The sequence below is a fragment of the Stegodyphus dumicola genome, chromosome 2, assembly GCF_044657685.1.
Source record: "Stegodyphus dumicola isolate Sdum_Otavi_A_Nest chromosome 2, ASM4465768v1".
Taxonomy (NCBI): Eukaryota; Metazoa; Arthropoda; class Arachnida; order Araneae; family Eresidae; genus Stegodyphus; species Stegodyphus dumicola.
The window spans coordinates 73,498,292-73,524,723 of record NC_140769.1 but is presented as its reverse complement, the minus strand read 5'-3'; the positions used below and the strand labels follow the sequence as shown (position 1 = coordinate 73,524,723).

At 34.2% G+C, this 26,432-nt stretch overlaps 1 protein-coding gene and 2 long non-coding RNA genes across 3 annotated transcripts in view; 1 reads left to right on the top strand and 2 right to left on the bottom strand.

Annotated features, from left to right (window-relative positions):
- Window positions 1-8,478, top strand: part of LOC146998474 (uncharacterized) — a 56,037-nt gene extending 47,559 nt beyond the window's left edge. Inside the window, exon 2 of the long non-coding RNA XR_015039450.1 lies at window positions 6,536-8,478. This is a non-coding gene — a long non-coding RNA (uncharacterized LOC146998474). The remainder of the gene's footprint in view (window positions 1-6,535) is intronic.
- Window positions 1-21,294, bottom strand: part of LOC118182535 (uncharacterized) — a 38,394-nt gene extending 17,100 nt beyond the window's left edge. Inside the window, exon 1 of the long non-coding RNA XR_004757080.2 lies at window positions 21,018-21,294. This is a non-coding gene — a long non-coding RNA (uncharacterized LOC118182535). The remainder of the gene's footprint in view (window positions 1-21,017) is intronic.
- On the bottom strand, window positions 17,892-21,019 carry LOC118182534 (uncharacterized). Its single transcript, XM_035351887.2, has one exon. It carries the CDS (start codon window positions 20,541-20,543, stop codon window positions 19,197-19,199), a length of 1,347 nt encoding a protein of 448 aa, XP_035207778.1. The 5' UTR covers window positions 20,544-21,019; the 3' UTR covers window positions 17,892-19,196.
- Window positions 21,295-26,432: the final 5,138 nt, after the last annotated feature.

Genomic DNA, 26,432 nt, shown 5'->3' with positions numbered 1-26,432 from the left:
CTAATCTAAATCAGCTTAATCGTAAACTACAAGGGATTGGAAACTTAATTTTTTTCGATGTTAGAAGAAGCAATAACATTCGAAAACAAATTATCCGTTTTTGCACAGGATTTTGAAAGGGAAACATTGTTTCACTTTCCGAGCTTGCTGAAGCATCGCCAAGAAAATAATTCCTCTATTGATAAACACCATTTTAAAACTATAATTTTAAATACGAGGGAAGCATTTCTCAGCAGGTTTCAAGAATTTAAAACAGCAGAGCAACTTTAGCATTTGTCAAAAATCCTCTTAATGTTATGATAACCGAGTTGAAATTTTCTCCTTTTGAAATTGATATTGGTAGGTTTGAAATACAATTGCTGGATTTGAAAAAACAAGGAGATATGACGCTCTAAATTCGAACGTCTTTGTGTTAAACTGGAAATATTGGAGAAGAAAAATGTGATCTTAGTTTACAACACAAGTGGTCTGCTTTGAATGACGTGGAGAAGGAAGACATGAGCATTTTCAACGCATGGAATGATATTCCTGACTCTTACGATCAGCTGAAAAAGCTCGCGTTTGCTGTTTTCTCCCCTTTAGGTTCTACATATATATGCGAACAATCTTTTTCAAGCATGAACATTATCAAGAGTAAACTGAGAAGTCGTCTTATTGATGAGAACTTGGAATCATGCCTAAAATTAAAAACAACAACATACAAACCTGACTTACTCAAACTTTCCAAAGAGATGCAAGCAAATTGTTCGCATTAATAAATATTTATTAAGTATTAAATTTAGTTTTATTTAGTGTAATAAAAGTTTACTAAACAAGCAGATTTGGCTCCCAATTTTTTTTTAAATTGTTGTAATGTTCATATTTGGTTCTTTGTCTAATAAAGTTGCCGACCACTGGTCTAGAGGAAAGACACTTCCAGACATGTCGAGGGTGCCGTGTTGGGTGAAAGAAATCTTTAGAATCCTAGTACTCAAAGACTACATAATTATTTTAAATTCTAAGTTATCTCCGAGCTTTTCATTTGTCTAACAATTAAATATTGGCAGCAATAACGCAAAGCCGAAGAATTAGAATCTTATAAGAGCTGGCGAAACTTAGTAACGTGGCCGCGAGAGGCAGAAACACGTTCTGTCTTATAATTCGAAAACCTCAGCTTAAAAATTCTCCAGCTGGTTTACATTCTGGTGACGAAACGGAAGGGACAAGTGATAGTAAAGGTTCAAACAAAAAATAATTATTTAGTTAAAATAATAACAACAATTTATGAATACTGCATATGCGAGAAAAGCGGAAATGCAGGACATAATTAGTATATATTTTAAGTGTGAACATCAGAATTCTTCATACTTAAACTAATTTGCAACATTAGTGAATTACCACATATTTACTTAAACTAGACACTCTTTCAGAAGTCAAACAACAAAAATCAGCGTTATATTTACAAAATTTTTACAGGACTAGTTTCGATGGTTTTACCGAACCACCATCTTCAGTTGCAAAACCGCAAATGAACAAGATAGGAAATAATGATTAGATAAGATAAGAAAGCCTGGACAAGAATAAGCAAGTGGCGCCATCTGTTGGCGAAACCAGAACAAAACCATAATTTCTTTAAAAGCCGAAGGCAAATTTGGATTAGAATTAGGATCGTTAACTAGAACAGAAAGATTTTTATGAATTTGAAATGACTCTAGAAAATCCAGTTCTCCAATGGAAGATGTGAATAATTTTGGCAGCAGAAAAATTGAAAGTGTGATTTTCGGACCAACAATGTTGAGCAACAGAAGACTTCTGTGTTTCCTTTTTTCTAACATATACCTCATGTTCTTTGACGCGAAATTTTAAGGCTCTCTTAGTTTCGCCAATGCAAATTAAACCAAACTGGCAAGGAATCCTATAAATACCCCAGGAATTCATACTCGGAATGGGGTCCTTGAGTATGGAAGTCGGAATTTTATTGATGGGAGAATAAACAACCCTAAAGTTAAATTTCTGCCAGAAATGCTCAATGACAGAAATAAAGATTAGAAATGCTTTTGGAAAAGGCCATGAAAAGTAAAGATGCAAACTTATGGAAAGACGTTATGCCTAATAAAATAAGTTCTTTACAAGGTCATAAATGCTGCTTAATTGTATAATTCCTAAAAGAAATAAAACAAGTTAAGTCAAAATGACTTTTAAACAATAAAAATGGAGTCACACAGCATTTAAAAAATTTACAGGCTAGATTATTTGTTCTTGGTTTTCCGAACAATATGGCAAAGATTTTCTTCAAGCATCTACTGCTGTCATAAAGAGAATATTTCTAAAGTCATAAAGAGAATATTTATTTTTCTTCAGAATATTTCTAATTTGCGTTATAGTGAAGAATTCGGAAATGGACCATATGGAGTTGGTCATATGACCTAAATGGACCATATGGATATATTGCTTTTTGTATGGTAAGTGAAATCATTGACATGGGACAACCTAAAATAAGGTAATAAGAGCTAATGGGTAATAAAATAAAAAAGGTGAAAAATGTGTCTGTAATTTAGATCAAGCACGTTTTGGCAATCAAATTGACAGAGTATGTTTTAAATACTATTTAACAATTATCTTTCAAAAAGAAATAAAATAAATTTTAAGAATTTTATATCTGATTAATTCATATTTAGCTAAAAGAATAAACTGTTAAGCTTTTATTTAGACTGTATGTAGATGATGCAATTTTTATTAATTCAAACAGTGAAATTTTGCATGGCTTAATTTAAAATTTAAAAGAACATTTCAAGGCTGAAGAATGTATCAGTACTTTTAATAAATTAGAAATGGAAGAAAACAACATAATACTTCTTAAACAAGAACGCTATATTGACTAAATACTAAATAAATTTAGAATAAAACATTGCAAATTAGTTCTACGCTTATAGGACGTAGCTAAAGTCTTATGAGACTTTTCTTTCATTTATTTTTTGATTTGATGTTTCGAACAATTGATTCCATGAAATGAATTGTTCAAAATATCCACAATATTATAAAATGTCACCTTGAAAATAAAAGAAAAATAAATTGGAAAACGAAAAACTGGAAAACAACTTAATATATATATATATAGCAATAAATTTTGAAGTGCTGCTGACGTAAACGAATAAAATGATGAGAAGCTAGTGATTTCTTCAAATTCCTTCAAGCAGCCAGTCGTGAAAATTTGACACATAACTTTATTTTAGGCTTAACATTGTATACCTAGTAAAGTATTACAAATCTGAAGAAGAGTGAAGATGCTATTGCAACAGTTTTAAGAATGGGTTTGTCACAATAATAATTGGTGGAAGAATGGCGATAGACACATACTAGCTCTGTAGAAGTACTTATATATGAAAAGAGTAAAGGTGATGCTGTTGGCATCAGATTAAGAACTTCAGATTAAGAATTGAAGGTTATTAACTTCTCAGAAAAGAGACATAATACTATTTTATTGCTACGTTTTTACTTCCATGCCTCTCGAATTAATTTACACTTTTTCGATGCTTTGCGTTGGCAACACGCTTAGGATTTGTCGTCCATAGAACGTAGTTGACCTCTGACTGTTCTAATACTTATTTTAAAATTTAACAGTGTTATTAGATTATTACTAGATGTTTACGTATAGATATGTTATCATTATGTGTTTACAGTTTGGTTGAAATAAACTGAGAGTAGCGGATGTTATTTGAAATCTAAACTAGTCTTTCGATTTCGGCGCCATTCGAATATAGGAACGTAAACAAAATTGGAGGCACCGTGAGATTAGGAATTCGTCAGCACTTTTAAAAGACAGATAAGTGCATTTTTTATTTTCGATTTAGATTTGATTTGATTCTTGAAGTTTTATACATATATTTTGTATTGATTTCATTTGGGACTTGGATACTTCGATGACTTATTATGGATCAAACTACTGTAATTAAACTGCGTGGTAGGGTAAAAGCTGCTTTTACAAGGCTTCGGAATAGTGTTACTTCCGATTTATCTAAAATTGAAGTAATTTTTCATCTGGAGAGCTTGGAAAGAATTTATTCAGATTTTGATAAATTTGACATTTGATGCCCAAATACCAGAGGAGCAGTCAGAAACTGAACAGTTTGAATCGAAGTATTTTAATTTGAAACGTCAATATCAAAATTTGTTTGATTCTTTGAATATGGCTAAAGTGCCGAAAATTCTAGGAAATTCTTATATTAGTAACATAAAATTAGCGAAGTTGAATATTCCTATGTTTCGGGTAACTTTAATGATTGGGTGAATTTTAAGGATTTATTTGTTGCAACAGCGCATAATACTTCTTTATCGAATACTCAGAAATTTCAGTATTTGATCGGATCACTTGCTGATGAGCTAGCTTTTATAATTAAACATATCCCGTTATCAAATAATTCTTATGATGAAGCGCGGGCGAAATTGCTTGCTAGGTACGATAAAAAGAAGCAAATCGTACAATCGTTAATAAAAACTTTTCAGGATAAATGTTACATTTAAATGTGAAGTTACAGTTAAATGTGAAGAATCATAAGAACTAGTAAGCGAATAATCGCTTGTGTTCGTGAGACAGTAAATAAACTTATAAAGGGTTAAAAGACCCTTTATTATTCAAACAAGAATTAACAGAACTCCATCTTGGAGTTGTACAATAAAGCCGACACACGGGCTTCAACTTAAGAGACTAAGAATTAAACTAAACTAATCTTATCTAAAGAGATATAGCCGATGCTATCAAGATTCTAACTGAGTTGGCCCCTGAACGCTAATTGACTGCGAAGCTATCAAGGGCCTAAAGTACGGCCGAGCGTAAGAATAGCTTAAGAGGAAGGAGCCTAAAAATGCGGATGCGTGCTAACCAGAATCTCTGGTTCGCATTGACTAAGACAGTAGAACTTCGCGGTTAAATACCGCTCTTCCTCGATTTGCATCCAAACGTCATTCTAGAACTAGGTTCTGGCCGGAAGTGGTAAGTTGAAATTTAGAAGCGATAGGAAAGGAAGTTAAACTCAAAATTAGCCTGTTGTTAAAAGTAACATAATCCTTACAAGGTTAATATTTTGGTATTAAAAACTAAAGTAGCGCCTATAAAGCAAGTATCCATTTCTCGATTAGAACTTTGTGCTCCATATTTTTTGACCAGATTAATTCGATCTCTTTTAAACACTCTAAAGAAATTTAATTTTGAATTTTATGCTTGCACGGATATCCAGGGTAGTTCTGTCTTGGCTATCCGCTTATCCACGTAAGCGGAAACTTTTATTGCAAGTAGAACATCTCAAATTGTAGACGTGATACCTATTAAACACTGGAATCATGTTCCTTCTAAAGAAAATCCTATAGACATTGCTTCTCGTGGTATTGAACCTCAGCTTCTACCAAATTGTACCTAGGGGTGGAATGGTCCACCACGACTCAGCAAAAGAAAAAATGGCCAAAATATGAATTAAGATCTGAAGATAATACTGAAGTAAAGGCTGAAAAATGATCTGATCCTATTTTTTATTTCTCAAACACCTGAAACGAATGATTTGTTAGCTAATTTATTCGAACATTATTCTTCGCGTTGTAAGATTGTTCGCATTCTGGCTTAATGCCAAACGTTTATTACTAATTCTAAGAAGCATCTTGTTACTCAGAACATTTCGCGTAGTGGTATTCACTCCAACTGCATTATACCGCAAACATATCTAGATATTCGAGTATCAGAAAAGATCATTATTTGTAGGATTCAGGATCATTACTTCCAAGATGATTTGCAGTGTATTAAGGGAAAGAAACCTTTACCAGAGAAGAGCCAGTTACGTCATCTTTATCTATACATAGATAAAGATGGTCTTTTACGGGTGGAAGAACGTATTCAAAATTCATGTTTAGCATTTAACGTCAAACATCCTATAATATTTCCTTCTCAACATAAATTTAGTGAATTACTTTTAAAAGAACTTCATATCACCTACTTTCATACTGGTTCTTCTTTATTATGCCACCTCATCAAGCACCTAATGTGGACTATGCCATTAATATAAATAAGGATTTTGGTTCTAAAACAACGAAACGTTACATAGCTCTGTTTGTTTGCTTGCCGACTAAAGCTGTGCATACAGAAGCAGTCAGTGATCTGACAGCGGACTCGTTTATTGCTCCACTTAGACGCTTGATTTCACGTTGCGGTGCACCACGGCATATTTACAGTGACAACGGTACCACTTTTGTGGGAGCGTATCGAAAACTACAGGAACTAAATCAGATCTGGTTTTCTTTGTATGTAATAGAATCAGTGTCACGAGAACTAACTTATTTGTCAATTGAATGACATTTTAGACCGCCTTTTCCCTACTGCACTTCGGAAGAATAAGGGAAGCTAGCATTCGCTCAACAAAATTTCACCTGAGAAGAGTATTGAAAGAGACTCTTTGTCAACAATAGTTCCCCAAAATGGAGGCTAATTTGAATTCGCGTCCACTTATATATGTGAACGATTCTGATTCTATTGACTCTATTAATGTTTTAATCCCATCTCATTTTGTTACAGGTGATACTTTGACTTCCATTCCAAGTACACATTATCCTGCTCGTACAGTGATGTCTAGGAGGGAACTTATTCAGAACCTTCGATGTGGATTTTGGAACCGTTGGAAAAAGCGAATATTTCACTTCTCTTCAGCAGAGATCCAAGTGGCAGCACACCAAACCTAACCTGAAGATCGGCACTGTGGTTTTTGTCATCGAAGATGAATCTCCATCTTTAACATGGTCTATAGGGCGTGTCATCGGTGACCATCCTGGAAAGGACAGCTTAGTTCGTATAGACACAGTTAAAACTAAGACTGGTGTCTTAAAAAGACCAAGAAATAAACTTTTGTATTTTCCTTTGTATCGGGACTGAACCTGAAAGGGGGGAGTATGTTTACTTTCATGCCTCTAGAATTAATTTGCAATTTTTCGTTGCTCTGCATTGGCAACACGCTTCACTTTTGTCGTTGATAGAATTCGGTCTCTAGAACGTAGCTGGAATGTTTTAATACTTATTTTGAAACTTAACCGTGTTATTGGAATTATTACTAGATTTTTAGGTATAGATATGTTATCATTATGTGTTTACAGTTTGGTTTGAATAAATTAACAGTAGCTGAATTTATTAAAGTAGATTTCGAATAAAAACTACGCTTACTATTTCGGCGCCATTCGAATACAGAAACGCAAACACTACTGGTTTAATTAAAATTCGATTTAACTGTATATGGACTAAAGATTTTACCTACCTTTAGGTTTTATTACCTGTTTAATGCGTGTTTAGCTTTATTTAACAGTAGAAACATGTAGAAATATTTCGTGTAAATCGAGTTTAAATTTTTTTTGTAGTGCTTATGTCTCAGAGTAAAACACAGCAGATTGAGCTACTGAGGCTGTGTTCGAAAATACTAAATTGTTTTATTCATAACGTTAATTTCGTATATTGAAATATCAAATGCTGTATTTTTACTTACAAATAAGATACGAATTTCATTAGTCACAAAATATATTTACAATGAAATTAACGGAGAATTGTGATACAGTTTTATTATAATATTAATTCTGATTTTAATTGCGCATGTTTCTAATTGCACTCTACTATGCTTTATTAGTGTGACCATATATGGTTACATAAAGCTGGAACAGTGTGCAGTGAAAGTTTATGGGATGTACAATTAACTGTTGCCGTAAATTATGCTTAATTGTTCCCATTTTTAAAGCTTATGGTGATGCAGGTTACATGTTACGGAGGACGGGGACGCCTTGTGTCTAACATAAGTAAACAGGCGTGTGTCCTACGCCCTACCCTATCTAGCGGCGACAACTCCCTGGAGCCCTAAGAGGCTGCGTCAGGAGTTTATTGAGACATGAAAAAGGTTGTACATGGCCAAAGAAGGGCGCTCGTGTTTTGTTTTACAGATTTGGAGAGACATTGACTAAACAAAAATGGCAAAGAAACGAAAATGTTGCAAAATTAAAAAAAAAAATAAATTAATTCATTAAAAATAAAGGCAAGAGTAAGAATTAGCAAGAATTAAAACATGAAAGAAATATAATTAAAGCATGTGTTGAACTAAGCAGCTAGGATAATGACCTCAACTGGCATGTGCTGTACAATGAGTTCTGTGCTAGGTGTTCGTAGGGCATAGGTTATGCAAGCGTTTGCACATAAGGTTGTCCACGGTTGCGTAATTCATATAGGTAAACAGTTTGCACGTGTGTATAGTAGCAAATAATTCGCTGTTTTCGCGTGTTGTTCATAGTTTACTCATAGTTTACAGTTGCTTGAGGTCTCTGTTTGTGAACGTGCACTTATAAGCTTGCAGTACACAGATCGTTGCGAGAATTTTGACGGAGGAAACAGGAGGGTGCAGCTGGCTGAGGTTGTAGTGATGCAAATAGCGGCAATTGTAATACAAGAGGACGCATATTTACACACTCTGAATTGCACGCATTTGCACAAACTGCGAAGCTGCGAAAATTTGCCACATTCGTTGTTTCGGTAAACACAGCTTATAGTTTGCACAGTAGCACAGTTCACATAGTTGTAGTTTATATAAATTGTAGTAGTTGTGACAGTGGAGTGAAGGCATTGCATCCTGTGACAACTGCATGGAGTTTCATGGAACCTAAAATGTTTGAAGTCGATGAGATCTTTGGTTGTTCATGTAGATCGTGTGGTGGGCCGTTACTGGGAAACTGGCGAGGGTTTAGTATGGCTGGCACACATCTTGGCTCATGGAGGTTAATGCGTCAATGTTTTTGCAGATTTGTGTTATTGTTGGCTTAGTGCTGATAATGTAGCCCTGTAAGGCCTCAGTAATATGAGTTAAGGTTGTCAGTGGGCAGGAGAAGATGTAATGATTGGGTGCTCCTTCTCAGCCGCAGATGCAGGTGTCCGTGTTAGAGATATGGTGTCTGAAGTAAAATGAAGGGAAGAGGCCGTGTCCAGTGATATATCTTGTGAGTTGTGGGGTTGCAATGAGACGGGCTGTTGACACTTTTGCAAGGAATATATAGGCGACGACGAAGATATAGGCGATATCCTAAAGATATAGGAAGATATAGGTACGGCAACCTGTTTCACTTGTGTTCCATTCATGTTGGTATTCTCTGAGGACTGTTTGATGCAATATTGATTTTAGATGAGACGGCGGAGCTGGGATGTTCTCTGGGGGATCATCGTTCCTTTGGAAGCTCCCTTTGCCAGGACGTCTGCAGCCTCTTTACTCTCTGTGCCATCGTACGCCTTGACCCAGGTTAGTTGAATGCTGTTATATCTGCTGTGGTAAAGTTGATTTTGTAAGCCGGTAATTACTAGTGACGTGTGGTGGTGATTTAGAATGGCATGGAGAGATGATTGGCTGTCAGAGCAGATGTAAATGGGATGCTGTGTGATTCTTTTAGCTTTTTTTAGTGCTTTATGGATGGCTAGTGCTTCGGACTAGAAGACACTATTATGTTGGTGGAGTTGACCTTTCCAGCTGGAAATCTTTTGGTTGTGGTGATAGAGTACGTAAGCGCTGCCGACCCCGTTTTTTGTTTTGGATCCATCTGTGTAATATGTGTAGGCGTTTGCGTTGATCATGAGAGGGTGGCTGGTAGAGACAGTGATGTGCATGCTAATTCCTTTGCGACCAGGATGTAAGTGAGGAGTTGTGTTAGGGCGTTCATACGTCGCAGGGCTGTAGGTGATACCGTGGAAATTAGCATCCTTCAGGAGTCGTAGAATTCTTGTAAGTGGTACGTTCGCAGGTGTAGAGGTGGAATGCCTGCCAAGACAATAGCAGCATTTGTGGCTGTAGTGCGGTAGCCCTTGTACATCATGAGGGCGAAGAGACGTTGTATAATCTGAAGTTACTTTTGTTTGCGTCCTTGCGTGGATGTGGACTAAGTGGCTGCAGCGTACTTATGGAGATGCAACAAGAACTGCAAGCTCATGTGGAGGAAGGGCATGAGAATGTCTAGAGGTAAGTTCTTTGTGGGTAAAGAATACAAAACCAAAGGCAAATGAGCCAAAATATCAAAAGAATCGAGTCTTTTATATTCAGGGATAAAATGGGAATATACGACTAAATTTAATTTCAAACCGTGATCTTTTATTCATATAATAATATTCCTAAATATGCGACTATTGAGAAATAAAAGTCTGGATTATTTACAAAAAGGAACATAGTGACAGATACCGAAAACAAGCAGTTAGACGTTATGCGTGTGCAAATATTTGGTTATGTGCATTAGGGAACCATCTTGTATCAAGTTATTCTACACGAAATGGATACATCAAATAAAGGAGATGGCTTGTTTTTTTAACTCATTTATGTACAATAACATTACAGTTCATACAGAAAGAAGTTTAGGCATTTTCAGAAAAATCTCAAAACGTAAGCTGCGAAGTCTGATATTCAAGATTATCGTTCGTTATTGACTCCCGTGGATATTGGTAGAATCCGCTGCAGCACGTTCAACTTGCTTCTAAGCTATATTAGTTCAGATAGTTTTCCTTTTTAACCAAAATGTCAAAAAGAATCGAGTCTTTTATATTCAGGGATAAAATGGGAATATAAGACTAAATTTAATTTCAAACCGTGATCTTTTATTCATATAATAATAAATAGCTCATGTTTTCAATTTCTTGCACCAATCATCCATAACTATTCTACTTTAAAATTATTTTTTGAGCTTTTAGGGCAGTTTGCACGACGGTTATGGATTATGAACGACAGTTATGGATTCTGTTTTTCAGAATTTTAAAACATGAAACGTATTGTCTATAGTAGAAGGGTTTATTTTGTGTACTAAATAAACTTATCTGCTATCTCTACGTTACTCTTGATAATCACCTGCGTCACTGCAAGGTATACAGTGAGGAATACTTCCTATCTACACGCACATAATCCTTCAGGTTTCACAACATAACTTTCAATTTCCTTTTTATTACAAATTATAACTATATATATATGTAATAGATTCAGGAGCAGGAATTTGGATAGCGTAGAAGTGTTGATCCACAATGACTAGGAAATTGGAGGCGAAGGCAGATTAAATCTTCAGTTTTATTTTCAAAAAGCTTACATTTTTGATAACTTTGTAGCAGGAAAAAAGCAGCAGACAGACAGCAATCTAGCTAGGCCAAAGCGTGGAAAGCAAGTGTGTAATGTTCAGGATGAAATCACAAGTCAGACTGAGCTAGTTTTGATTGGACAGTTAATATTACTGCAAAATTACTATTGGCTACTTGAGTTTTAGTTCAATTTACATCACCAGAATTACGTAAGAGTCATATGACAAATTTTTTTCTCGAAATGACGCAGTGCAAATAGATGTTGCTGTTTGTAGAGTAGAGAAAGGGAAATTAATTTACTCTAATAATTTAATCTTTTACATATTTTTTATTTTTCTTATATATATATGTATAGTTTTCCGCAATCCTGTATTTTTTATAACAAATTATATTCATATATTGCTAGCATTTATAATGATGCTCCTATTTTTAGTTCTTTTTCAAATGCTTTGTTATGCTCAGCCATTTTGAACCAATTTCGGATTACTCCTAATGGGAACGTGCCCTATCGCGTAACATACAGTGTTGGTTCGTTATGTGAAGAACCACTGTAATTCTTGAAATAATTTAATACTCACAACCACTTTAATATTAGAAAATTTCCATAAGAAGGCACGTTTTATATTAGTAAAAGTAATATTGTAAAGATGAAATATGCACAATAAGAAAATTAATTTTGTTTAAAATAAAAGTTTCGCTAAAAATGCTTTCAGCTGTTGGAAGAAATAAGTAATCGCTTTTGAAAATGAGAAAGTTTATTTTTAAATTTTTGCAAATTTTAAATAGGAAATTTGCATTACCTATATTCTCTACTGAGATTGCAATAACATTTTTTATGCTTCATCAAATAAAATGCCCAGTTTTAGTTGAGAATGATTATTACAAATTATTAATTATTGATTTTAATTCGTGGGAAACAATTATTTTTCGAACCTAAAAAAATGTTTTAACAGTGTGCCTTATCAAATACACGCGCAGAGCAAAACTAAAACTCCTTATTATTTATGAATAAGGAGCATTTAAAACTAAAGACATAATATTAATATGATAATTTATTAGCGAATCATTTCCTATTTTAGAGCATTTCGAGGCACACCGGTTGGAAAGGAAATAAAAGTTTTTGAAATTTTGATACCTTGTACAACAATTTAACGGAAAATTAATTCTTAAAAGGAGCTCTGTAATTTTCGTTCTAATTATTAAAAACACGAGAAGCATCATTTACGAACACATTAAGACACAAGGGTTTCATAACGCAACTGGAAACAAAACTAAGAAAAGGATATAATCAGAATGTACAAAGTATCTATCTAAAATTTACTTTTTAAAGATTGTGAATGCATTTACATTTAAAGAAACATTATAAAATTTATAGAATTTTTTAAGGTTATAACGCAGAAATTCCTAAAGGGGAAAAGCTGATATTTGTTCTGACAAGTAACATCTAATTCAAGAGATCTAAATTTGAACGGGCCTGATTTAAAGCTCTTAATATTTGTGAGTGTTAACGAAAATTATATAAGATACAAGAAATGCTAATATTACAACAGTGATTTTCTTCTTGCATTATTATTCCACATTTTTCAGATTAAAAGTCATGAAAATACGCTCCCCAAAGGAATTTTCAACTTGTACTTACAGTAGTTTAAATGCGCTCAGATACTAAGCACATTTTTTTACCTGTCACATTATTCTTGATCATATGCAAAAATTTTAAGATCGCAGAACTTATACATAAACCAAAAAGGCATAGGACAAGCAAAAGAAAATTAACAAGAAACAACTGAAGGTGTCTAAAACTGACATATATAAAGTTGATCACGTTTCATTCGCATAAATTTCTCTTTGAGAAGTTTGAGGTGACACTCTACTAATTGTGGTTCCAGCACAATTCCAGTTTCCATTTTTTTGTGTGTCTTTTGTATTGGTCTCCTTTAAATATCAAATAAACCATAAACTCTTTTGGGATATAGCTTTTAGGATTGTTGAGAAATAGGTGTTCTATTAAGACATACTGTTGTGTTTTTCTTTTCTGACACCAGTTGTTACGTTATTTTCTTCCTTTACGTTTGTACGGGGTTCGTAGATTTGGAGTAGATTTGGAGTGAATAACGACGACACTTGATGAAGTATCGAAACGCACTTTATTTAGTCAATATTAATCAGGGCAGCTCCAAAGTCACGTTTTACAGTCGTCGAAGGTCTACTATACACTCACTGGAACAATCAGAGACACTGTCAGGCAATAACGGTGGAGACAGCTTCACTGACGCGCTGCCTACTACGCTACTGAGGCTTTGAAACAGCTTCACTGTAAAGCATCAGAATACAGCTCCCGACTCTACTTGGTCGTTCTCGAAACTGCATGTACTCTCGAGACTCCCCACAATACAACTCGCGATTTACTCGACGATACACAAGCACAGCTCTTCGATGCACTCGACGACCCACTCGGCAGTCGCTGCCCGCTGTCAACTCGATCGACTTAGCACGGATTGACTAACTCGCGCTCTAGACGAGGCACACTGACTCACCCTCTCGACAAGGCACACTCACTGACTGCGAACCAGCAGGGTTTATATAGCTTTCGCCTTGTGTTCGAGAACATTCTGGGCTAAACCGGTAAGAATTCTTTCCAGAAGTTCTCCATCCGTCCATGACATATCACCAATTTTGTAGCCGAATGGGCAATTTCTCGCCAAATGTGGCAACCCTGCCGTACCTTCCCCTTTTATGGCAACCCTAAACCTGCTTTGCGGAGAAGCCATCTTACCGTGCCTGTACATTTCGTAACAATATTTTGCGTCATAAAATTTTGTCCCTGAGACCGTCATTGAAGAAATGATAGCATTACATTTTCTTGCACTGTACCGTACTCGGTATTGCAATAAAACTTTTTCCAGTTATTTTATTAATATTAATCAGTTTAAAATTCGTAATTTATTTAAATTAATTAATTAGCACGTTTTAGGCTTAGCAACAGTGTTTGGTTACTGAACAGATTAAATATATTCTTTCATTTCAAAACTTTTGTTTCTCTAATGTTATTAGTTTTTAATAACTAACTCCTCTTGTTTTGCATTTTTTACTTTTATTTCGTACATTTTAGATTAAAATTTTCATTTATTATTCTTCATTCGTTTGCTTCTGTTTTGCATGTCTTTTGGCCTCGGTATGCTTAAATTAAAAATTTGCAACCTTTTTCGCTTGTTTATGACTTTGATATTATAATTTCTTTAAAATTTATCAATCCGGCCTATATGGTTTCGAAATTTACATAGATTTTTTTCTATTATTTTTCATGCTTCGGATTGTTTGTATTTGTATGCCTTGTTTATTAGATTCGGTTGTAGAGACATTAGGTATTTTTTGAAAGCATGAGAGATATGTTCACTTTACTTAACCTGTTCTATCAAACTAGGTTAATGGCACTACAGGGCTGGAAGTCATCCTAGTCATTGCTAGCAATCTGACGGTTAGGCCGCCTTTCTACATTTTACATTAATCTTTAGTTTCTTGGATATAATTAATTTCATTTACTTGCTTCATTATCTCTAAGATGCCCTTGTTGCAGTAACAGTCCGTGAACAGTCTATTCACAGGATATGTGATGTAGTCAGAAGGAAAGAATTGCTGTCGAAGGTGCTCTGTCAGAGGGCAGGAGAGCAGGTAATGAAGTGCGTCCGCATCTTTCCCGCGAAAACCGCAAGAACAGTTGACGTCCCGTCTGAGGAATCGTCTGTAATACGCTGAGAATTTCCCGTGGTTGGTACAAGCCTGCAGGAAGAGTCGGTGAAAAATGAGTAAAGCCCTTGCTGGAAATCCAGTTACAGACCTCTGGAATACGGGCCGAGCGTGCTGACCATTACACCATGGAGGCATGATAAGAAAGGCGGGATAAATACCTCATATACTTCCCCTTTTAAAGGGAAACTGGGGTTTCTAGGGGACCAAATCGTCAAATCCTGGGAGAGAGAATCATCATCCAACACCCTCTTAGTTCGAGCGCCATTGTAGAGACATTAGGTATTTTTTGAAAGCAGGAGAGATGAAAAATGAGCAATCGCCTTCACCGGGACTGGGACCACGGACGTCTTGAATACCCGCCGAGTTTGCTGACCATTACACCACGAAGGCATGCTAAGAAGGCGGGAGAAATACCCTATACCAACGGTTCTCAACCTTTTGACTAACACGTACCACCTAAACAAAAATTAAAAAATTGAAACCACCACTACAAAGTACTACTACCACCACCACTTTTGAACAAAGCTCAGATAGCATAAATTTACGAGTGTTAGAGAAAAAACTCAATCGGGCTGTTGGGGTTTTGATTTTCGAATTTAATATTTAAAAATACTTTGCTTCTTTACGTACCACCTATTTTGCTCTTGCGTACCATCAGTGGTATGAGTACCACCGGTTCAGAACCCCTGCCCTGTACGGTATACTCAAAGTAACATTTTTATGTTTTTTAATTTGTTTATGTTTTTGATGCTATGGATTTGCAATTTGTTACACTGCTTACTTCGACCTGTGGGAGTTGGAATGATAAAGATCTAGATTACTTTGATTATTTTTCTGCTGTGATTTTTAAACTTTAATTTGTGTCGTTGTTGATTCAGTAAAAGGCTATTTTTTCTTATTTCTTTCATTGAATAACCTCCCCCCCCCTGATGATGATACAGCCAAAGATTTAAATTCATGTTTTCATTTTTAGCTTTGGCTTTTTTGTCCCTTTTCTTATAGTTTGCATATGGGATGAATTTTAAATTTATTATTTATTTTAATCACTTTTGCATTACTATCACCACTTATTGCTGCTTTCAGCGCAATTGGATTAGGCTTCGACCTGCTTTTTATTTAATTTTTATTCGTATATATATCCTTTATATCTTACACACCTATATGTATATATAGATGTGTAAGATATAATATAAGAAAACATACTTCTAACTTTTATTTGCCAAAGGTCGCTTTTATTCCTTATTTTAATTTGACTACTTTCCCTTCCTGTCCTAAAAGTAGTAGTCGCTTAAACATATAAATCTAAAGCGTATTATTTCAAAATTAACTCAAATTATGCTTTCTTGTATAATCTGCAATGTGGACATTTCTTATCCACTCATACATGAAGTTACCTTTTGATTCTACCACGCTTTTTCTGAATGCGTATTCACTTTTCCGCTTTGCCTCGTTGTGATAACAAGTGTCGTTTCTCTTTTTGATTTCTCCGTTGTCTGAAGATATAGATTTCAAAGAATGTTATGAAGATTCGGCGCATATTGTGCCAATGACGATGTGTGATGAAGGATATGCGTCTTAAAGAATCATTGTTCGTTAATAATATTGCTCATTAATGATAGTTGTCCGTTGATAATATTATGTGATGTATCTACAGCCACATCTCTAGCTTCAAAATTATCCTTTCTTATGCACCGTTAAAACTACACAGTAAAACAGCTGCCCAGATCCATTACAGATATCACCAAATCATCAAGATATTACAGTTACATTACACACACACACACACACACATATATTATATATATATATATAACAAATCTCAGGGAAACACTACGGAGAGAAAAATGGCGAATCGATCCTTGAGAGTAAATTGATTAGGGATATAAGTGAACAGTAGTTTGGAAGTTAAATTATGTCCCCAATAAGAAAGTAATGAATTGCATACATATGAATGGGCTACCCTAATTACTTTCGGACCCACCAGCGGCCGAGCGGTAAAGTCGCTGAACATTGGCAGTTCGGTGTGAGGTTCGAACACCGCGAACGGGCTGGCTGCATGCGCGTTTTCGTGGTTCTCCCCATGTGTAACGTGTATACGAGACAGTTGCTTTAGAAAGTCTTCCACGAAGGCAACCCTCCCATTAGGCAGATAGCCCTCGAGGCTTTGCCATAATCACACATACAGCCTAATTACCTTAGAGAGTTATGATGATTATTTATTCAATTCGTAATCTTAGAAAGTGCAGTCATAGTCTCGCAAAGATATTCAAATCATCAATCGAAGAATAATGATAAAATTAATAAGACTGAATAGTTAGGTTCGAAATATGTCTTTTGTCATATTATAGTGTGGAAGTATTTCCAGTATGGTGAGGTGTAATGTGATAAAAGCTGAAGTAAATTTATTTTAACTTCCAAGATTTCGATCCATTAATTTCTACTGATATTTTCACACAAGGTCTAAAATAATACAAAAATATATTAATAAACAAATACTTATCACAAGAGACATGTTTAAACACCAAAACATCTGTGGGCTAGAAATACTCTCAAAATATATGTAATAATACATGCAGTCGTTAATTTTCTAAAACTTAGCCCATGCTGACATATGATATAGATATCCTAATCTGACGAATAGGCATAGAGCTGTCTCGGGTACCTTGATATTTAACATCTCAATTATTCCGAGCTTAAAATATATTACATTTTTATAGGTAATAGCGTAAGTATCTACATATTTAACAGGAGCACGTTTTTATCTTTCATTTAAATTTTCATTATTATTAAATAATCTTAGTAATAAATATATATTAATAAGCTTTAACTAAAAAACAATTTCTGCAATTTCAAATTTCAAATTATACAAATTTTAATAAGAGTTTTAATGTTGTAAAAATATTTTAAATGGCATTGATAGATATCACAAACTTCTTATAGAAAAACACAGTAAATGCTCCTTGAAATTAATTTTAAAGGGGCACACATTTTTTTAATGTGTTGAAATTTTAAATAATCAAGATTTAAAATAAACGTCATTATTATATAAAAGGATTGCCAAATATTTCATTAAACGTAAACTCCTTTGAAAGGAACTTTAATACACAATAACATGCTACAATAGTTTAAACATTTATTAAAAGGAAATTTCTTTTCCATATTTCGTTTCTTTTCAAATGTTTCAACAACATCTTCAAAATCCAGTTTCAGATTTATACCACATTAAATAACTAAAAAAATTTAAATGAGATTATACTGCTTTAAATTAGTTCCTTAAGAAGTTGTCAGTATTTCTCTCTTCAAACCAGGAAAAAATTTAAGAAGTGGAATATTAAAAAAAAGTTGTGAAATATTTAACAATGGTAGAAAATACATCCAGTGAAAATGCATCCAGTTAATAATTAGAAATAAATATTCTTAAACCGCAAATTCATACAATGATGATGGGGTAATGCAAACAATACATTTATCTTTATATAAAATAGGGCTTATTATTAGAGAGTGAAAGTAAATAAATGCTTAAATTTTATACTAATTTGAGAGAAATAAGGTAAATGCAGACAAACACCAGAGCTACTAACAACACAAAGATATTACCAAATGTTTTCTTTCTTTTGTAAAACGACGTAATAAAATTATTTAAGAACTGTTCTGAATTCTTAGGACAACAGTATATAAATAAAATTATTTTGCATATTTTACTTAGTTTTATATCTCAATAATGCACATAATAAAAAAATATTAATTCGTACTTTTTCCAAAATTTGATAAAACATTCTGCAAAGTTAGCACTTACCTTTCAGAATGTGCAGCAGATTTTCATGTATGAAGATAACATAGTTAACAACATGAATTATGCTCACATTGCAATTCATTTAAATCACTATTTTACTCATTTAATATAAACTAATTTAATTTCAATTGAAAAAGTAGTGTAAATTACTTAATGAATTTCATTCAATTATTACATTGTTTTATCAGCTGTTGTTATACATCCCGCAAAACATCTAAAATGTGCATCCAGTCTTGATATAGGATAAAATGAAATGCCAAACACTGTCTTAAAATAGCTAAAAATATTTTCTAATTGCATAACACAGTCTTTACTGAAGAGGGTTTTGTCAATAATATTCCAAAAATTATTCAAGTCTGATAAATGTAATATATATATTACAATTAATACATAAAATCACCTACGGTTCAGAAAAAAAAATAAATAAAAATAAAAATAAAAATAAAAATAAAATAAAATAAAATGTGGCAGGGTTTCGTATTGAAAAATGACTAATATTAAGCACTTTGTTTGAAAGGATAAAATTATCTAAAATAAAATTCAATTTATAATACTAGCTTTTAGTTAATTATGCCGTTATTCCACACGAGTATAAAAATATTCAACTGAGGTCATTGCAATAAATCCAAGTAATAGTACGAAAAATTGAGAAAATCCAGAAATTTCAGCGAAGTCTTTCCTCTGGCGCAGCATCTCATAAAATGTTACGTACAACAAAGTTCCTACACACAGAGCGTTGAGGAGACCAATCTGTAAACTTCCCGATTCAACAAGATTACGATGCGTCAATATAGCTGCCATCATACCCATAGGGGACATTGAGGAAAATATTATTATATACAGAACTACACGGCGGTTGCTTCCTCCGCTGTGCAATGTCTCTAAACTAACCACAAATGCTGATACAAATTTATGCAAAGCTAAAGATACAAACAACATCCAAGTTGATATTTCAGTATGTTGGAATCCTGCTGCAAAGCCTTCGAACACTGAATTCAGAGATAGAGCTAAAACTGTAACAAAATCTTCCAAACCTTCTGTATTCAAATGCTCCATATCATTTTGGCCATAAAAGAAGTTTAAGTCTTTAACAGATTTCGCTCTTCCTTTAGATTCTTCGTTATCTGTCGTCATTGACTTAGGCAATTGTTTCCATATATTAAGGACTTTTATTTCTAATCTGCAAGGATCAATCTTATCATTGCAGTTTTCTTCTGGTGATAACTGATACATGCCTTCTTGTTCAGCGGCTGTTAATTGCCTAATTTTGCCTTGATAGAAGTGTTCGACCTTCTCTAAGCTCATGTCATCATCACTGCTATCAGGTAGAAAGGACATACTTCTGGAAGACTGGTAGCAACGAATCATAAATTTGATGCATTCTTCTACGAAGTATATCAAAAAGAATCCACACATTGTTACAAATTCGGGTATAGGGAATGACGTTTGAAGCAAATCGCTGCTGCATAAAACACTATCATATACAGGAGCTCTCTCAAGAACAGATTGGAATGGTTTGCTGAAATTATGGCTCCAAGGATAATCTGTAGTTTGAAGTGTGGTAGTTTCTATTAATTCAAGTGTTCTTATATATCCTACAGCAGGTCCAATATCTGTTTCATTATCTGCACCATAATCCGTAGAATTGAAGTCTACCTCTGCACATTTTGCTAACGCTTCATCGAAACCTTGGCGGGCTTCATGAAGTAGATGCACCAAACACGTAGCCAGTAGCACACCTCCCCCGAAAAATATCAAACAACAAGTTGCAACTCTTTGTTTCCTTGTTTCACATCCTTTTTGATGGACAGTTTTACACTGGCATGAATTCAAATAAGGTCGTACACAAATCGGAAGAAGTCCAAAAGTTAACGTTCCGGTCAATAACAAGAAAAGTACTATTATGCGAACAATTATCAACATGTTTGTACACAAGAAAGCAAAAACATTTGCTACTAAAATAGTTACGAATTGCTATAGCGTTATATTACGTGAGCATTGTCTAAGTTTGCATTTCAATTTTCTTTCACTGCTTGTGATATTTTATAGCAGAAGAACAGGCTTTCCTATGACAGTAATCATTATTATATATGCAATGCATTTAATAAAAGTAAACACAAGGTGAGTACTGGAACACATTTTTTCAATAAACCTATTCCTTTATATTTCTTTCAATTTGTTTTTCACAGGAAACGAAGCGCACGTTGTCACGACATCTTTAAGGTATTATCTTTTAACGTAATATAAAAATTAGTATTTTATTCAATACACTCGGTGCAGGTGTAGAAATCATAAACATATCATTTTCCCAACTTAAAATTCATCAAACGAGATGGCTTACTAAAATTTCATGACTATACAGTTTTATCAGAATTATTATCTATATTCATAAATTACCTTGTATACATTTAAGGCTTGTAGCATTTCCATTAGATAGCATAGTTGTACTTACGTATGAAAAATTTTATGGCTATCATATTAAATAAGAGTTGTTAGCTGTGAAAAAAATCCAGTATTACTAAGTATCTTCCATACATACTTTCTACATCGTGGCACTTACGCTACATAAAGCAGCAGAAATCTTCGTATGTATAACAATCGCACGCTCCGAAAGCATTTTGACATTACACCGGCTATAAAACAAGGAAGTCTGAGAGCTGGATTTCCCCTCAAATAGCTCATTTCTAAACTTTGGCTTGCACAATAATAGAAGTGTCATTTCGAAAAAAAAATTTATAACTTGACAAATGATGACGTATTTTTTATGATTTACTACTACTAAAATCTCTACTCTTTTATGCTGTTATTATTACTGCTGACCATATTTGGCGAGTTATCTCTTACTTTAGATTCATATTCAATGAAATCTTCAAAACTGCTATTTTTGTAAATGTCATTCTGAGTTATGGATTTTTCTTCAGCATATACAAACGTTTGCTTGCTTATAAGAATTATAAAATCTAAAAACAGCATGTTTATTTAAAATCAAGCAAATTTTACTTTTCTCTCATTAATGTCCAGCGGCCGAGCGGTAAAGTCGCTGAACACTGGTAGTTCGGTCCGAGGTTCGAATCCCGCGAACGGGCTGGCTGCATGGGTGTTTTCGTGGTTTTCCCCATGTGTAACGTGTATACGAGCCAGTTTCCCTTAGAAAGTCCTCCACGAAAGGCATCCCTCCTCTTAGGCAGATAGCCCTAGTGTGCTTTGCCATAATTAAATACACCATACACCATTAATGTCACTGTGTCTTATTCAGTGAGAGAGAAAGGGGAAGAAAGAAAGTAATTTACATTTAGAACCAGTATTTTGAATTAGTTATCCTTCTTTCAGTTCTTAAATAACGCATATTGACCCTTTAAATTTTTACTGTGAATTACCTTCTTCATTTCCAATACTAGCCGAGTGGTAAAAAAATCTGGCTGTATCGTTAGCTTTCGTGGTTTTCCCCATGTGTTACATGACTATGAGCCAGTTTCCGTTAGAAAATCCTCCATAAAGGCAGCTCTTGTCCTAAGCAGATAGTCTTTAGGTGCTTTGCCATATTCAAATAACCTAAGGATTACATCTTCATTGGTCGATTTGGAAATATGCAGCTCGGGTATTATGGATCAATTGCAAGGTAATCAAAACATTATTACAAGATAAACACATTATATAGGAGGCTCACCCAAAATCTCTAATTATGTCAGATTTGGTTTGGTTTATTTAATTACGGCAACGCACACTACAGCTCTCTGCCTAAGGGGAGGGTTGCCTCCGTGGAGAACTTTCTAAGAAAATGGCTCACATACGCGTTACACATGGGGAAAAAACACGAAAACGCCCTTGCAACAGCTAGTTTGGCTGGAATCGAACCCAGGTGGGAACTAGCGGGGTTCCTGGATTCAACCGCTCGGCCGCTGGTGGACCTACGTGTATAAGAAATTATGTTCAAAGCATATTCATGCTAACACATTTTGTTCTGATATTTTGCTGAAATATCAGAAAATAGGTAATCCTACAATTCTATTCCTAAGTATGACTACAAAGATAATCGCATAGCAAAACAAAATGACTGTTCCGCGAAATATTTAATAAATTTCCTAATTTATTGACATCGTTTTCTTGATATATTCTTGTCACATACCTATAAATGTTCATATTTATAAGTTTCTCAAATATTTTTAATACCTTGCTGTAAAATTTTCGGACTTTGTTTAAACTTTTAGTACGGGTCTGAAAATCTTTTTTAGGCCCCCCTTCCATTTTCTTACCAATCATTTTATGCTTGCATGTATTTACATTTCAGTGTTCATTCAATATGACTGCTCTTTCAACTCACGTGTCATGAAACTCTATTCTACAGTTTAGTTGAATTCATACTCATTTTTATCACTTTTAGAACTAAGAAATATTTATGAAATATATGTTTCTTAATCGGATTTATTCTGCTAAGAATAGTCTAAGAAATATAAAGGGGATCGTATTTCTTTTATTCATGAATCCGACTGTTAAAAGTTCACCTGAAATATCACTTCTTCATTAACTACGTCTATCTGCATTTTCTTTTAGGACGCACTATAACCCTGGCTATGATATTCATTTTAAATTATTAATTACCTAAAAATGAGACATAAAATTTGAAATATTCTTTAACAATATTCAGAATAGATCCTTCTAATAATGAATAGTAATGAAGCGTAGTTAAGAACATTCTGAGGGATAAGTACAGCAGCTAGGTAGAATAGCAAGCCAAGAGAAATCACCTTTTCATTCTTCTCTCAGAAATATTAGGTTTTAGAAAATTAAATATATGACTTTAAAGACGAGTGATAAAGAAGAAACATAATGCTTTTCTAATCAAAATTACCTTTAGTAGTCTTTTTTCATTGTTGCCAAAGTTTAACAAGGTCTTTTATACGATGCCTGTAAAAATCAGTGTCTTTGAAACTCAAGAAATCCTTCTTTGACAATAAATTAATGTGTCATTGATAAGACATGGCTCAAGTTCTGGAAAAAATGGTAGTCTGTTGGGGAAATATCAGGACAGAACAGAGAAGAGAAGGCAAAATTTCGTATTTAAATTCTAACTTGCTGTATGGTAGAAATTATCCTTGTGGCCAGGTATTATACTGAAGCAATAAGATTACAAATCTATTCACAGTAGTTCGTTGATTAAGACCGTTCGTCAAGCATTTGTAACATACCTGTATAATGTATTTCCTGAAGCAGCCTCGTTTTTTAATCTCTGCGAGTAGGGTTGTCGTACAATGTTCGTACAGTCACTATTCGTTTCAGGAACCTTTTTGTATTATTTTTCTTTAATGAAGAAGATTACAGCTCTAAGCGCCTAATTTGCCTTCATCGGCGATTTCCTTAGGCAACAAAATTCTTAATTCTTTTTACTTCTCTTGAACCTTACTCTCTCTTCGGCGTGATCTCTCCTGGAAGATCTGATTTGATTTAATACTTTATTTCATTAGAATCAACGGAGGAAGGACGATGATCAAGGGATTCGATTTATAGCCTCAAATCTCCTGAGCGAAATTTTTAAAACCAATGGTGAGCCTGTCTTTCTGTAATTGTCTTCCAATTATAAGGTATTTTCCCCCCTTCTTAGTATGCCTTCGTGGTGAAGTGGTCGGCAAACACGGCGCGTATTCGAGAGGTCCGTGGTACGAGTCCCGTTAAGGGCATTGCTCAGTTTTCCTCTATCCTGCTTCGAAATAACCTAATGTCTCTACAGTTGCGCCCGAACTAAAAAAGGTCGTGGTTGGGGGTTCTCCACCACCAAAATTTGGCGATTGGGTCCCCTAATCTCCAGTCGCCCTTTAAAAGAGGGAGTATATAAGGTATTTCTCCTGTTTTCTTAGCATGGCCTCATAGTGTAATAGCCAGTACACTCGGCACGTATTCGAGAGGTCTGTTGTTCGAGTCCCGTGGAGGGAATTGCTCATTTTTCATGTCTCCTAACCTAATGTCTCTACACACTAAATATCTATTTATTGTTTTTATACTACAGCCGCTGCAAAATTTCTCAACATGAACTCGTAAAAAATAATAATCTTAATTGACTGAGTTTGATGACTGGATTAATGTCCATATTATTCAATCATTAATGCTCGTTGAATGAAAAAAATACTACCGTAACATCACATATGCCTGATGTTATTACAAGGTATGAAAACGCTACTGCGCCTTTTAAGTTTTTCAAAACAGCACTCCTAAGTATCTTCTAAGCTTCTCTCTAACTTTTCAGTTACAAACATTAACCTTCCAGCACGCGCGCGTCGTATTTCTTACGACATCCGTTATTTTACCGTTTTTGGCATGAAAAACGACAGAAATGAGTGAATATTGATGATAAATTTGTTAAGAAATAAAATATTAATCTTATTATTGCAAAATACGAATTATATCACACTGAAATATAATTAAATTATTTTTACGGTATTATGTTAGTGAGATGGAAATGCAATAATGTATTTCATTATAGAAAATTTTAATTTTATGATTTAATAATTATGTTTTAAAATTGAAGCTAATTTTAATATTCATCAGAAATAAGTATAGACAAATAAAAAAGGAAAACACCTTGGTAGGAAAAAAAGTAAGTTCAGCATTACTTAGTTCTGCAAGGAAATTTACTTCTTACTGGTTGCAAAAACGGACTTTAAATTAAATTTAATATTTGCATTAACTTCTAAAAAAAAAAGAAATAAAAGAAAATAAGGAATGGAACTTGCTATTGTTCTCCCATCTAAAGGTTTCCTTGTCTTCCTTTTTTTCATCAGATAATTCTTGAAGAATGCGAGCAAAATCAGCAGGTTGCACATATTTTTTTTTCATGAAAACCGATTAAAAAATTTAGAGCCAAATATATTTAAATTAAAACAATATACGGCAATTAATAACACAAAATTACAAAATATTTGAGAAAAAAAATATTTTCCGAATTTTCACTCTCGAGCAAGAGCGTGTCGTAAGCTTTACGTAAAAGCTACCGCGTAGCACAAAAGTTCAGTAAAAAAAAAAAAAAAAAAAAAAAAAAAAGTCAAATATGACTTTCTGTTGGTACATTCCATGATGTGGGGAAGGGTAGAAAGGAGGAATAAAAATGACCTTTACACGTCTCAGCTTCGATATGTGAAAAATGGGCATAAAAAAATGAATTTGTCTTAAATTTTGCGCATACGCGCGTTCTGGAAGGTTATTATGTTACTGATATTTTTATCTTCAACAACGCTTGATGAACAGGTAAAGGTGAGTTATACTGCAAATGTTATTATTTGTCTTAGATGTAAGCTTAACGAACGCCTAACGAAAATGATAAGTATTTAAAAGCACATGTAAATGGGAGAATGAACAAAGAAAAGTGGAAAATTAAGGGAACAGTAGAAATAAAAAAGTATAAAAATTATTGGCTTACGGTATGCCCATTAATAAATTTTAACAGTAGCAATTGTAAGCTTTGTAAAGTGCTGGCTCAAGGTCACAGTTAACAAGTAACTCAGGCAGTTTTGGATAAACGCATGCACGTGGACTGCTTTGTTGTTTTCTAGCTTGCAGCGCCATGTAAGCAAAATGGCGACTCTTAAGCGTAAAGCATTTTGTGTTGTGCAATTTGCTAAGAGTGAATCTGTAATTTCAGTTCAACGTGCTTTTCGATTAATTGTGATCCCCCATGTGGCAAAAACATCCGCCGGTGGTATAGGCCTTTCGAAACGACCAAGCACGGGACAACCGAAAGTGTCTGTAGAAGCTTTGAACCGTGTCAGAGCATCTTACATTCGTAGTCCTAACAAATTGTTCCGAAATCAAGTTTTGAACTTC

What these genes read in the sequence shown, in the direction of transcription:
- LOC118182534 (XM_035351887.2), bottom strand. Translation starts at nt 20,543, where the DNA reads ATGTTGATAATTGTTCGCATAATAGTACTTTTCTTGTTATTGACCGGA.